The 15,117-nt window shown below is 40.6% G+C and overlaps 1 protein-coding gene across 4 annotated transcripts in view; it reads right to left on the bottom strand.

The window, feature by feature from the left end:
- The window catches only part of ubr2 (ubiquitin protein ligase E3 component n-recognin 2), a 50,231-nt gene extending 38,049 nt beyond the window's left edge, over positions 1-12,182 (bottom strand). For all 4 annotated transcript variants that reach the window (XM_084077067.1, XM_084077069.1, XM_084077068.1 and 1 more), the window contains exons 1-5: positions 12,085-12,182; positions 2,955-3,217; positions 2,510-2,588; positions 1,863-1,970; positions 379-509 (exon numbers count right to left, since the gene is read on the bottom strand). In XM_084077067.1, the coding sequence (XP_083933193.1) occupies positions 379-509; positions 1,863-1,970; positions 2,510-2,588; positions 2,955-3,217; positions 12,085-12,171 (668 nt within the window). In that variant the 5' untranslated portion in view covers positions 12,172-12,182. The remainder of the gene's footprint in view (positions 1-378; positions 510-1,862; positions 1,971-2,509; positions 2,589-2,954; positions 3,218-12,084) is intronic.
- Positions 12,183-15,117: the final 2,935 nt, after the last annotated feature.

Raw genomic sequence — 15,117 nt, 5'->3', positions numbered from 1 at the left:
AACACACACATACAAAATATGGAGATAAGAGGTTTTCTGCCCGACAGCAACGATATGATGTAACTACAAATTGACAAAGTAGGGCATCAATTTACCAAAAAAATGCGACAATAGGCTACATATGATACGGTTGTTGTGTTCAAGGCTTGTACATTTCACAGCAACATTGTACGTTTGAGAGCATTTAACCACACAATACTAAACATACACGTTTACAAATAAAATAAATTCAAACGCTTAATGTATCTCTAGTGTGTGTGTGTGTGTGTGTGTGTGTGTGTGTGTGTGTGTGTGTGTGTGTGTGTGTGTGTGTGTGTGTGTGTGTGTGTGTGTGTGTGTGTGTGTGTGTGTGTGTGTGTGTGTGTGTGTGTGTCGTACGGGGGTTCCAGTCCCAGTGGAAGCTGGTCTTCTTGGTCCCAGGTCAGCATGTCCACGGCGTATTTGAGGATGACAGAAAACATGCTGTGACAGCGAGCCGTCATGTCATCTGACAGCTGAGACAGAGGGTCCTGGAACACATATGTGAACATTATCATGGTTAGTCAGGATTGGTTACACACAAATATGTGACTATTATCATGGGTAGTCAGGATTGGTTACACACAAATATGTGACCATTATCATGGGTAGTCAGGATTGGTTACACACATATGTGTGACCATGACCACAGTTACCGTAGTCAGATTAGTTACACACAAATATGTGACCATGATCTTGGTTAGTCAGGATTGGTTACACACAAATATGTGACGATTATCATGGGTAGTCAGCAGTGTTGCCAAGTCTGCTTATTATAAGTGACTCTAGGCCTGTATTCCTGTAAAGTCACTTGAAAATATTGGAAGTTGTGGGATTAAGGTTTTTGGGGCTACTTTCTACTTCACATGCTCATATTTGTGGGACTACTTTCAACTTCAACTTCAAACAACTTTATTTTCCTTTTGGAAGTTCATTTGTGCAGTGGTTAAAAGACAACATACAGTCAATATGTATATATATATATACCTAGGTCACTATAAAAGACACAAACTACATTTACCCCTTCCCATTAGAAGTGCACAGACTATTGGGGTTTTTAAATCTCTACTCAATACTCATTTATTTTCTCTAGCTTTTAATGTTGTTTGAGTCGTTGTCTTTTATCCATTTGTCCCCGCCAAGCCGAAAGGCATGGCGAGAGAGTGTGTTTTGCACCCTGTCCGTCCGTCCATGTCCGCGTGTGTCCGTCCGTGTGCCCTGTCCGTCCATTAGAAGCTAATCTACGGCACCGTTGGCCCGGTCGCTGCGAAACTGTGCACACACACTCCCTGGATGCCAATTCAGAACCTCTGCCTCAAAATTTTCACATGGGCCTGTTATAGCACCACCAGGAGGCGAATTTGTGCAAAACCCATTTTTTTATATTAATCCTACAGATTTTATCCAAACGTCATGCAAATTGGTACACAGTATCTCTATAGTCATGTGATCAACACAGGTCTGTCCGATTTCCATAAAATAAATGGCACCCTTTTCACATTGGCCTATTATAGCACCACCAGGAGGCCACAATAACGTACCTGACCTGTCGGAGACCTGTGCTCCGAGGAGCACTTTATCTAGTTTCATATGTTTATATTTTTTGCATGTCCTGTGACTATGTTGTCGCACAGTACTGTTCTGTTGATCCTCTATGTACAGCACTTTGGTCAATTTTGATTGTTGTAAATGTGCTATATAAATAAAGTTTGATTTGATTTGATACGTGACACCTGATCCTGTACATCTGCTATTTTCCCAAAAAAATGAATAATGTTAAACAATTTGGAATACTTTTTGGAAACATTTGAGTTACTAGTTAGTGTAAGTGTACTAGTGTTTACCTCCTGTGAGTCTGTGATGTTAGGCTGGTGTTTCTGACAAGAAGGAGCCTTTTTCCACGCCTCGTCATCTCCACAGTCACAGAACCCTCCTCCACCTGACGTAGTCATCTACACACACACACACACACACACACACACACACACACACACACACACACACACACACACACACACACACACACACACACACACACACACACACACACACACACACACACACACACACACACACACACACACACACACACACACGAGTTTAGACATCAATTCAGGCTAGATGACTTGTATAGTTAAGTGCACAAACACGCACACGCACACACACCTGCAAAGGACAGTGGCCGTCATTGAAAACCTGACTTCAGGCACCAATGACAATATTCCTGTCACACAGTAGACCACATTTGGGAGCAATTGAATTACTTGGGACTTAACTGTCCCCATTATGTCAGGAACACACACACACACCTGTGTATGACAGCTCTCTCTCTGTGTGTGTGTGTGTGTGTGTGTGTGTGTGTGTGTGTGTGTGTGTGTGTGTGTGTGTGTGTGTGTGTGTGTGTGTGTGTGTGTGTGTGTGTGTGTGTGTGTGTGTGTGTGTGTGTGTGTGTGTGTGTGTGTGTGTGTGTGTGTGTGTGTGTGTTAGTTACCCTGTAGCGGTGCTCTTTGTGAACGCTGCCCAGGAAACACTGCATGCACAGGACGCAGGTTGGGTCCGCCGCACACTCCCTGAAAGACAAGAAATTACTTCAGAAAATAAAGAAAACATAAAGCTTTATAAAATAAACATCACCTGTCTTGCGACATGACACAAACGGCTCATGTCTGACACACAGACATGAATTTGTTGCAACATCGTTTCTAACAAAAGACAAAAAATACAAGAGATTAACCCATTAAGACCTAAGGCCGAATCTACAAATGCTTTCTAAATGAGTAGTTCTCAAACTGTTTTGTGCCAAGGACCCCCCAATTGCTTCTGGGGGGTCCCTGAAAATATTTTGAGATGGGGGTCCCGCGGCCAAATACATATAATTTTGGGTGGTCCTTGACGTGAAACAGTTTGAGAACCACCGCCGTACGCCAAAACCCAACCTGCAGGAGTAGGTGGGCTCTCCCACTTTGAAGACGTGTCCACAGAGGTGCGAGGGCGACTGGTTCTCCTCCAGCTTGGCCAGGCCCACGGCAGGCTCCTCTCCACACAGGAACCACTCCAGAGGGGCCAGCAGCAGCATCTGGGACAGCAGGTCCTCGCTCTGGGGGTTGAGGTTGGGGCCCAGGCAGTAGATTCGAGGCACGTAAGCCGCCAGGTGGCCGTAGATCTGACTGCAGAGGTCTGGAGACTGGAGGAGCCATGACTGGAGAGAGGGAACAGATATGGGGAAAACGGTGTTAATTTCGTCGACTAAAACTGGGAAGAAAAATGTTTCGCCTACCTTTTCATAGACCAAAACTAAATAAAAACTAAGCTATGATGACTAAAACTGAGACTAAATATATTGACAATTTCGTCAACAAATAAAAACTTGACAAAAATGTTAGTGAGGGACTAGTGGAGAAGAGATCCAGTAGAAGTAAAAGACAAGTCATTTTAGGTTTGGTTGCGCTCGGGTGTTTGGTTGCGCTCTGAAAATAGCCGATCTACAAGCTCACAACGCGTTGCAGCGTGAGCTTGTAGATTTGTCTATTTTCAGCATGCAATCAAGTGTACAATCAGTCATTACGACACCATCAAGGCTAAATTACATTTTTGTCGACAAAATCAACTGTAGATTTAGTCGACTAAAATCTTATGATATTTAGTCGACTAAAACTAGACTAAAACTAAAACATTTCAGATGACTAATATATGATTAAAACTTTTTCTTCATTTTATTCAAAAACTAAATCAAGATTTGCTGTCAAAATTAACACTGATGGGAACGATATGAAAATGACACGTAACTACCAGGGAAAGTTGGGATGTTAACACTTAATCGACTATTGATTAATCCAGTGGTTCTCAAACTTTGTCACGTTAAGGAAGGACACTCAAATTGTAGCACCTGAGATAGAGACAATACTGAAACGTGTCACATCGTGACACGTTTTCAGCTTGTAGATCTGCTATTTGTACTATTTTTTTAAGGTTTTAAAATATATGAACATTTTTCAACATGGAAATGATTGCGAAGATTATGCAAAAAATAATTGCGATTATGTCATAATTGTGACAGGCCTTTCAACAGTCATACAGGAAGTGAGCTGACCGTTGGGTGGGCAATGTCTGTCTGTCACCATGGAGACAGACCGGACTGACAAAAGGCAGGCCTACAAAAGAACCAGTAATGCGATACAGAGACAGCAGGTACTGTAGGAGTTAAACAGGACTAACCTGCTAACTGAACAGTTGACGGTTTCTAAAGTTTAAGCAGCTCACAATGTCAGCTTGAAGATCAGCTATCTTGGCCCCAGAAAAGGGACGCTGACACAGCAGATATTATATAGCAAGGGCCGTGCATAGTTGTAAACCCCACACACACGCACACACACACACACACACACACACACACACACACACACACACACACACACACACACACACACACACACACACACACACACACACACACACACACACACACACACACACACACACACACACACACACACACTCTCTGTCAGGTGGAAACCTCATACTGTATGTCCAAAACTGTTACTTTTCAGGATTCAAATTCAAAAATAGCAAAAGTAGCAGATCTACAAGCTCAAAACGCATCCTTTCTTTCCTCGTTTAGAGCTTGTAGATCTGCTACTTTTGATGCGTTTGTGTGACACTGTACTATGATCAAGTAAGCCGTTAATTTACGGAAAAGCACAAAAAGTTAAAATATGTAGATAAGAGTTTTCTGCCCGACAGCAACAATATGTATTGGATTGTGTGTGTGTACCCAAAAGCCTGTTGATGCTCTATCAAACACACACACACACACACACACACACACACACACACACACACACACACACACACACACACCATGATGTGCGTCAGTGAGGTTGCAGCCTGCATGCTGTTCTCCAGGATCGCATTACTAACTGCTGCAGGACACACACACACAGAGTCACACACACACAGTCTAACAAACACAGTAGTCGTCTGTCTACAAAACAACCCAAATATGGTCGCTGTCAGGCAGAAATCTCTTATCTCCATACATCAATTTTTTATATTTTTTCATGAATTAATGCCCTACCTCGTCACAATACTAATAGTGTCACACAAAAGTAGAACAAATAGCCGATCTACAAGCTAAAAACAGCATCGCTATGCGACGCGTTTGTAGATCTGCAAACACGTTCGAGGTAAATCAATCGTATGCATTTCCCCCGGAAACTATCTTTTTTAACCAATCACAACGCTCGTTTCATTCATGGAGAATTTTAACAGATTTGAAAAGCATCAACGTAATCGCCAAATTCCGGTACTTCCGTTTAGACACTCGACCGGCTAGGTGTTGCCCAGCCTGATGAACCACACACTGTGGTCACAGTCTCTCTCTCTCTGGGGCTGGCGCACACACACACACACACACACACACACACACACACACACACACACACACACACACACACACACACACACACACACACACACACACACACACACACACACACACACACACACACACAGTGCACATGGATTAAGTCCCTTTTAACAACAGCTGAGATAGTGCTTTGACACTGTTGGAGTCAGCAGAATGAGCTCTGATCAGCCACAGCAGTCTGCAGGTCTCCCACACACGCACACGCGCACACACGCACACGCGCGCGCGCACACACACACACACACACACACACACACACACACACACACACACACACACCTCAAAATATGTTGTTCCAGGGACCCCCCAGAAGCAAAGATTTGAGTAACAAATGTTTGCTTAAAAATATATATATATTCAAAGATTTGTGTTCACGATTCTTCAAAAATAGCAGATCTACAAGCTCATAGCGCGGCACTCGGTGGGTGCCATGCTATGAGCTTGCATAGCTGCTATTTTTGAATAGCCAAAGTACAAAATATGGATAAAGGGGTTAAAATGATTGCGAAGCTTTATTAACTAATTTCGCTGGTACCCCCCGGTAACCCCCCCCCCCCCAAGGACCCCACTTTGAGAACCAATAGGCTAGAGAATGGTTCAGAAGCTGTGTTCACGCTCACTATTCCATTGGAATGAATAGACTCCAACCTGCTTCCGGTCTCCTCAAAAAGGCAGCCACCTACTTCACACAGATACAGGAAGTTAACCGGAGATGGTGTGGGGTTTTTTTGTCTTGGGGGGAAACTCTACCCGGAACAGGAAATGTTCATGACACCAGTGGTGGTAAAAGTACTCACATTTTTTAAGTAAAAGTATCAATGCTGCAATATAGAAATACTCTGTTACAAGTAAAAGTCCAGAATTCAAAATTTAAAAGCACAAAAGTATTGGTATCAAAATATACTTAAAAGTACAAAAGTAAAAGTGCAGAATGTCACATTCAAATGGGTGAAATGGGTGCAATGTATATAGGGCTGAAGTGGGTAATGTGTGTTTTGTAATAATAATACAAATCTACAAAGTAACTAGTAACTAAAGTTTTCAAATAATTATAGTGGAGTAAAATTACAATATTTGCCTCTAAGATGTAGTGGAATAGAAGTATAAGTGCTGACAATTGGAAATACTCCAGTAAAGTAAAAATACCTCAAAATTGTACTTAAGTACAATACTTGAGTAAATGTACTTAGTTACTTTACACCACTGCATTACACCACCTTCTAGGAAAAGGGATCTACTGTGTTATGCACAGAGTCTATTTTGGTGTTTTGTCCCATTTTGTAACATCTTGGTGGACAAGTAGACCCTGGACCCTCACAGCCATAAAGAGAAAAATAGATAAATAGTGGACTTATGGCCAGGCCAGTCACAATTATTACATAATCGCAATTATTTGAGATTATCTCAATTATTTTGTGCATAATTGTCATAATCATTTCCATGCTGAAAAAGCTCAAAACGTTCATATAAAGTATAAAGTTGTGAAATTATGCAAGTTATTTGTCTCACACACTCACACACACACACACACACACACAGTGCTTTTTGCCACAGGGACAGGCTGTTCAGTGTCTCCAACCAATCAATCATTTTCTACCTGTCAACTCAAGTCTGCCTGAACCAGCCCACAAGTTCCTTTCTGTCACAAATATGATTTCATAATTGTGATAGCCCAACTAAGTTTAACCCATTGAGACCTGAGACCGATTCCACAAATGTCTTCTAAATCCAAACAGTTTTCAGATCTACACTGTCACAGCCTACAATCTACACTGTCACAGAGCCTACAATCTGCACTGTCACATAGCCTACAATCTACACTGTCACATAGCCTACAATCTGCACTGTCACATAGCCTACAATCTGCACAGTCACATAGCCTACAATCTGCACTGTCACATAGCCTACAATCTGCACTGTCACAGCCTACAATCTACACTGTCACAGCCTACAATCTACACTGTCACAGAGCCTACAATCTGCACTGTCACATAGCCTACAATCTACACTGTCACATAGCCTACAATCTGCACTGTCACATAGCCTACAATCTGCACTGTCACATAGCCTACAATCTGCACAGTCACAGCCTACAATCTACACTGTCACAGCCTACAATCTACACTGTCACATAGCCTACAATCTACACTGTCACATAGCCTACAATCTACACTGTCACATAGCCTACAATCTACACTGTCACATAGCCTACAATCTACACTGTCACATAGCCTACAATCTACACTGTCACATTATCATAGTCTACAATCTACACTGTCACATAGCCTACAATCTGCACTGTCACATAGCCTACAATCTACACTGTCACATTATCATAGTCTACAATCTACACTGTCACATAGCCTACAATCTACACTGTCACATAGCCTACAATCTACACTGTCACATAGCCTACAATCTACACTGTCACATAGCCTACAATCTGCACTGTCACATAGCCTACAATCTACACTGTCACATTATCATAGTCTACAATCTACACTGTCACATTATCATAGTCTACAATCTACACTGTCACATAGTCTACAATCTACACTGTCACATAGCCTACAATCTGCACTGTCACATAGCCTACAATCTGCACTGTCACATAGCCTACAATCTACACTGTCACATTATCATAGTCTACAATCTACACTGTCACATTATCATAGTCTACAATCTACACTGTCACATAGCCTACAATCTGCACTGTCACATAGCCTACAATCTGCACTGTCACATAGCCTACAATCTACACTGTCACATTATCATAGTCTACAATCTACACTGTCACATTATCATAGTCTACAATCTACACTGTCACATAGCCTACAATCTGCACTGTCACATAGCCTACAATCTGCACAGTCACATAGCCTACAATCTACACTGTCACAGCCTACAATCTACACTGTCACATAGCCTACAATCTACACTGTCACATAGCCTACAATCTACACTGTCACATAGCCTACAATCTACACTGTCACATTATCATAGTCTACAATCTACACTGTCACATAGCCTACAATCTACACTGTCACATAGCCTACAATCTACACTGTCACATAGCCTACAATCTACACTGTCACATAGCCTACAATCTACACTGTCACATTATCATAGTCTACAATCTACACTGTCACATAGCCTACAATCTGCACTGTCACATAGCCTACAATCTGCACTGTCACATAGCCTACAATCTACACTGTCACATTATCATAGTCTACAATCTACACTGTCACATTATCATAGTCTACAATCTACACTGTCACATAGCCTACAATCTGCACTGTCACATAGCCTACAATCTGCACTGTCACATAGCCTACAATCTACACTGTCACATTATCATAGTCTACAATCTACACTGTCACATTATCATAGTCTACAATCTACACTGTCACATAGCCTACAATCTGCACTGTCACATAGCCTACAATCTGCACAGTCACATAGCCTACAATCTACACTGTCACAGCCTACAATCTACACTGTCACATAGCCTACAATCTACACTGTCACATAGCCTACAATCTACACTGTCACATAGCCTACAATCTACACTGTCACATTATCATAGTCTACAATCTACACTGTCACATAGCCTACAATCTGCACTGTCACATAGCCTACAATCTGCACAGTCACATAGCCTACAATCTACACTGTCACATAGCCTACAATCTACACTGTCACATAGCCTACAATCTACACTGTCACATAGCCTACAATCTGCACTCACTGTCACATAGCCTACAATCTGCACTGTCACATAGCCTACAATCTGCACTGTCACATAGCCTACAATCTGCACTGTCACATAGCCTACAATCTACACTGTCACATAGCCTACAATCTGCACTGTCACATAGCCTACAATCTGCACAGTCACATAGCCTACAATCTACACTGTCACATAGCCTACAATCTGCACTGTCACATAGCCTACAATCTACACTGTCACATAGCCTACAATCTACACTGTCACATAGCCTACAATCTACACTGTCACATAGCCTACAATCTACACTGTCACGTAGCCTACAATCTACACTGTCACATAGCCTACAATCTACACTGTCACATAGCCTACAATCTACACTGTCACATAGCGTACAATCTACACTGTCACATAGCCTACAATCTGCACAGTCACATAGCCTACAATCTACACTGTCACATAGCCTACAATCTACACTGTCACATAGCCTACAATCTGCACTGTCACATAGCCTACAATCTGCACTGTCACATAGCCTACAATCTGCACTGTCACATTATCATAGTCTACAATCTGCACTGTCACATTATCATAGCCTACAATCTGCACTGTCACATTATCATAGTCTACAATCTGCACTGTCACATTATCATAGCCTACAATCTACACTGTCACATTATCATAGCCTACAATCTGCACTGTCACATTATCATAGCCTACTATCTGCACTGTCACATTATCATAGCCTACAATCTGCACTGTCACAGCCTACAATCTACACAGTTATATAGCCTACAATATACACAGTCATATACTGTAGCCTACAATCTACACAGTTATATAGCCTACAATCTACACAGTTATATAGCCTACAATCTACACATTCATATAGCCTAGCAATCTACACAGTCATATAGCCTACAAGCTACACTATAGCCTACAATCTACACTGTCAAGCTGTCACATAACAACCGACTACAATCACTGACACACTGTCAAGTCAAAATGTATTTGTATAAACCACATTTATCCTCATGAACCATATGCTTTGCATGTCATAATAGCTGAAAGTAGGTAACATTCGTAGATAAGATAAAGTAGATAACATTCATACAGGTTTGTAGATCGGTTATTGTCTCTATTTGACCAACAACATGAAGTATATAGGGTTTAAGTGGTTAAACACAATGCTCAAACCATAAACAAACACCAACAAAACTTGTTCAAATAAAGTTTAAAGTCATGTAGTGTAACTTGTGGATCATAATGCTCATTAGTGACCCTAGAGAATAAAAACTTGCCTCCACTTATTGTCATTAGTGTTTGTTTACGTCTAAATCTGTTTTATTGTTAGTGTTTATGTCTGTGTCCATATCCCATTTTATTGTCATGTTTGGTGTTTGTTTACATCTGTGTCCATCATCCCCCTTTAAAATATGTTTTATTATTATTGTTGGTGTTTGTTTACGTCTGTGTTCATCGCCCCCTTTAAATCTGTTTTATTGTTATTGTTGGTGTTTGTTTAAGTCTGTGTCCATCGTCCCCCTTTAAACCCCATGTTAACGTGACATTACAGATTCTCTCTTTGATACGAAGTAAAAAACAACAAAACATGACACCTCTGAGGCGTGTCAGCCCCTAAAACCAGGTCAACGAGCACAGTTTGTCGTCAAAACGTTAAAGTCAAACGAACAAACCCGAGGACAGGAGGAATAAATAAGGTATTTTTCTTGAATTAAAGGCAAGCTGCTGCTAGCCTGTTAGCTTTAGCCTGCAGACAGACAGGGGGAGAGCAGTGTTGCCAGATCTTGTGAGACAAATAAGCAACCATGGCCACAAGAGCACTTTAAACATAATCAATATAATATAAAATATATAATTTTATAATATACAAAATAAAATAAAATACAATAAATATACATTGGCTATTTGAACCATAACTACATCTACAAAATTGCACCGCTTGTAGATCTGCTATTTTCCAAACAAATTGAAGAAATTTGAACATTTTAACAACACAAATCTTGTATAGGGGTCCCTGGCATAAAATGTTCAGATGGGGATCCGCAGACAAATACATATTCATTTAGGGGTCCTTGACTTGAAAGTGAAACGCTGGTTTAAACAATATTAGGAAACAAGCCCAAATGAACATAAAAACAAGACCAAATAAACAACTACACTTTAGAAACAAGACCAAATAAACAACTACACTTTAGAAACAAGACCAAATAAACAACTACACTTTAGAAACAAGACCAAATAAACAACTACACTTTAAAAACAAGACCAAATAAACAACTACATTTTAGAAACAAGCCCAAATAAACAACTACACTTTAGAACCAAGACCAAATGAACAACTACACTTTAAAAACAAGACCAAATAAACAACTACACTTTAGAAACAACAAGACCAAATAAACAACCACACTTTAGAAACAACAAGACCAAATAAACAACCACACTTTAGAAACAAGACCAAGTAAACAACTACACTTTAGAAAAAAAGCACAAATAAACAACTACACTTTAGAAACAAGCCCAAATAAACAACTACACTTTAGAAACCAACCCAAATAAACAACAATACTTTAGAAACAAGCCCAAATAAACAACTACACTTTAGAAAACAGCCCAAATAAACAACTACACTTTAGAAACAAGCCCCAAAAGCCACCACCAATATTTACAAGCAACTTTGCTGAAAAACAAGCCCAAAGTCGCTTATAATAAGCGGACATGGCAACACTGGGGGAAACTGGGGCTGGGCTGCTGCTGCTTCGGGTGACACAAACACGTCAGATGTTTATGGGAATAAAACGGCTAATATGACATCATGACACGTCAAAAGACGCCACGTGACGTATGCCAGCCTTGGTGACGTCACACGGTGACATCATGTACTCACCGAGGCAGTGTCCTTGGCAGAGAAATTGACGAATTCTTGACATAAAGCCGAAGTCTGCAGCTCCCTGTCAGGCTGCACGGCCGCCATCTTGGATCTATCCTGTGTCTCCGTCTCGAGCCACAAACAGGAAGCGGAAACCCACCAGAAAACCTACAGCTGATTTTTTCTTTTTCTTTTTTTAGGCATATGGTAGTTTATTGCCTCAATTTACAACCACAGCAGATATTTTAGTTATAGGGTAGTTTATTGCCTCAATTTACAGCCATAGCCGATATTTTAGGCATAGGGTAGTTTATTGCCTCAACTTACAGCCACAGCCGATATTTTAGGCATAGGGTAGTTTATTGCCTCAACTTACAGCAACAGCCGATTTTATTTTCAGGCATAGGGTAGTTTACTGCCTCAACTTACAGCCACAGCCGATTTAATTTTTAGGCATACGGTAGTTTACTGCCTCAATTTACAGCCACAGCCGATTATATTTTCAGGTGTCGTATATGGTCCCATTTGATCAGACAGGAAAAACACTATTCAATAACTATTCCCTAAGTGCAAGAATACAACAAGGATCCAGTTCAGAGAGAGGGTTTGTCCACAGAAATGCTTTTATTTCCGACGTTGACACCTGCATTGCCAATCCACAGAGTGTACTTCACATCACAACATTACAATTTATACAGACTGACATTTCACATAGGACCATCCTACTATCTCCTTCTTGACCACTCACAAAACAGGTTTTTAGAAACAAAAGGCTTCTTGGCCAGCCTTTCTCAGTCAGCACAAGGAATTAGCCTCCGCCTAGATTTAAAAAAGTGACAATTTACTTTAACCATTATCTATTAAACTATACTTTTACACAAGCTCATATTATGAAATCATTGTTTAACATCTTATTACCTTCAAAATAAGCCCACATTCAACCTTGTATGAATGAGTTAAACAAAAAGAGATGATTTAAGAGGACTTGACATTTTCCTTAGATTCAAGAATAAAGGTTTACATGCAACTAACTGGTTTCTCCCCAACCACATTTGTTCACACTTGTGTACTTACAACAAAATAAGCTTTTACCAAGAAATAAGAACAATACATCAATTCAATTTAGCTTTAAGTAGACTGCAGTTAAATGTGTGTTTGTGACACTGAGAGAAACCTGTGAATTTTGAGTGTGGCTAGCAGTTTCTCAAAGAGAGACAAAGCTATCTTAATTAATTCAGTGAAAACAATAGGTTTGGCCAAAAGCTCTCTGAGGGACTGTTGTAGTTCACACCAAGACCTGGGATCTCCTGTTCAAGGACAAAGGCCAGGATCTTATCAGGGTGTGACTTGATTAACTCAATAGCAGATTCAAATTAAGGGGGTTTGTTGCCTGACTGTTAGTGACTGCCTTCTCACCCTCTTGACTCCAAAAGGTCAAAGCCTCGCCTGAAATTCCCACAATGTCATTAACCAATAATAAATGATATAGTTCTGGATATACCATACAGGCATAGGGTAGTTTATTACCTCAACTTATACAGCCACACCCAATATTTTAGGCATAGGGTAGTTTATTGCCTCAACTAACAGCCACAGCCACAATTTATAGAAAACCCATGGAAAGAAATACTTTATTACATTTAGCTCAAACCATCCCAGTCACCTGAAACGCAAGGTTCCAACAGGACAGTTCTTGCGTCTCAGACAGAACTATTCCTCACTAGAAACATTTAACAACGAAGTCCCTGTCATGAGGAATCGTTTTTTACATAGAGGATACCCCAAAAATATCCTTGATCAATCTGTGAACCAAGCTCAACAGGTTCCAAGGAACGATTTGCTAACCAAACGTAAAAAAGATGTGAAGCCTCCAAGATGGTGTTTTGTGTCAGATTTCAATTACTGTACTAAACAGACCAAACAAATTATATTAAAACATTGGCTTATTTTTACAGATGGAACTGCTCCATATAATATATCCGTATAATCCGTATAAACAAAATCATTTCATCAACTGTAACTTCACCAATGTGGTTTACATGTTAACCTGTCTCTAAGGCTTATATTGGCCAAACAAAAAGATGTCTAACACTGAGGATCTCTGAACACAAAACTGCTATACTGCTATGCAGGCAATATTGAACAAGCCATGGCTAAACACTACCTTGAGGCAAATCATGAGTCACCCTCATCTTTGCGCTTTGTAGGGGTTGAACAAGTTACTGCCCCTGGAGGGGGTAACCTCCCCAAAGTTATCTCAGAGAGAAATGTTTTGGATTTATCAACTCAACACCATGCAACCACAGGGCCTAAATGATGACTTCTCCTACAAACCCTTCTTATAAACAAGGAATGTGCATTGTTATTGGCGTTTCTGAGGTCTATTTTTAGTTGTGTTCAAAGTCTTTCAGATGTGTTCTGAGTTCCTGATGTGGTCATTCTGTGCCATTAAGATGATTTCAACCATGATGTGATGTCTAAAAAAGATGATTTAGACATCACATCATGTGATGTCTGCGATTTCTTCATGATCTGTGATTTTGTGTACTGAATCAGTACACAAAATCACAGATCATGAAGAAACTACTATAGGCTACTGTACTCAGTACTACTGATATTGTTGTGAACTGCTAATTTGTCTGTGACTGTGATATGGTGTAATTGATCAACTCAACTGATTGTCAAGCAAGGACCTCCCCCCTACACAGGTGGGGATGATTTAGCCCCGTTTGGAACCTCACTCTCCACGATAGCTCCGTGATGAGGTCCCGCTGTACTGGCTCCCAGGGTGTCGGTCCAAACGTAATGAAGATTACCTTTTTCGCAACATCGTATCCAAAAAGTAAAGGTAGTCCCAGACATACATTTTCATTCACCTTCTAACACCCTGTTCATGTTTCTAGTTATGGTTCGAATCGCTCTGGGCATCTGTTCTTAACAAATTGTCAAATTGCGCACGCACACACACACACACACTCAAAATGTATTTTCTGTTCATTAGAGAGCTTGAGGGAGGTGGAGACTCCTGTTACTGGACAAACACTCTATAGT

This window comes from Gymnoscopelus microlampas, assembly GCF_963454915.1.
Source record: "Gymnoscopelus microlampas genome assembly, chromosome: 13".
Lineage (NCBI taxonomy): Eukaryota > Metazoa > Chordata > Actinopteri > Myctophiformes > Myctophidae > Gymnoscopelus > Gymnoscopelus microlampas.
This window is presented reverse-complemented; position numbering and strand designations above follow the sequence as displayed.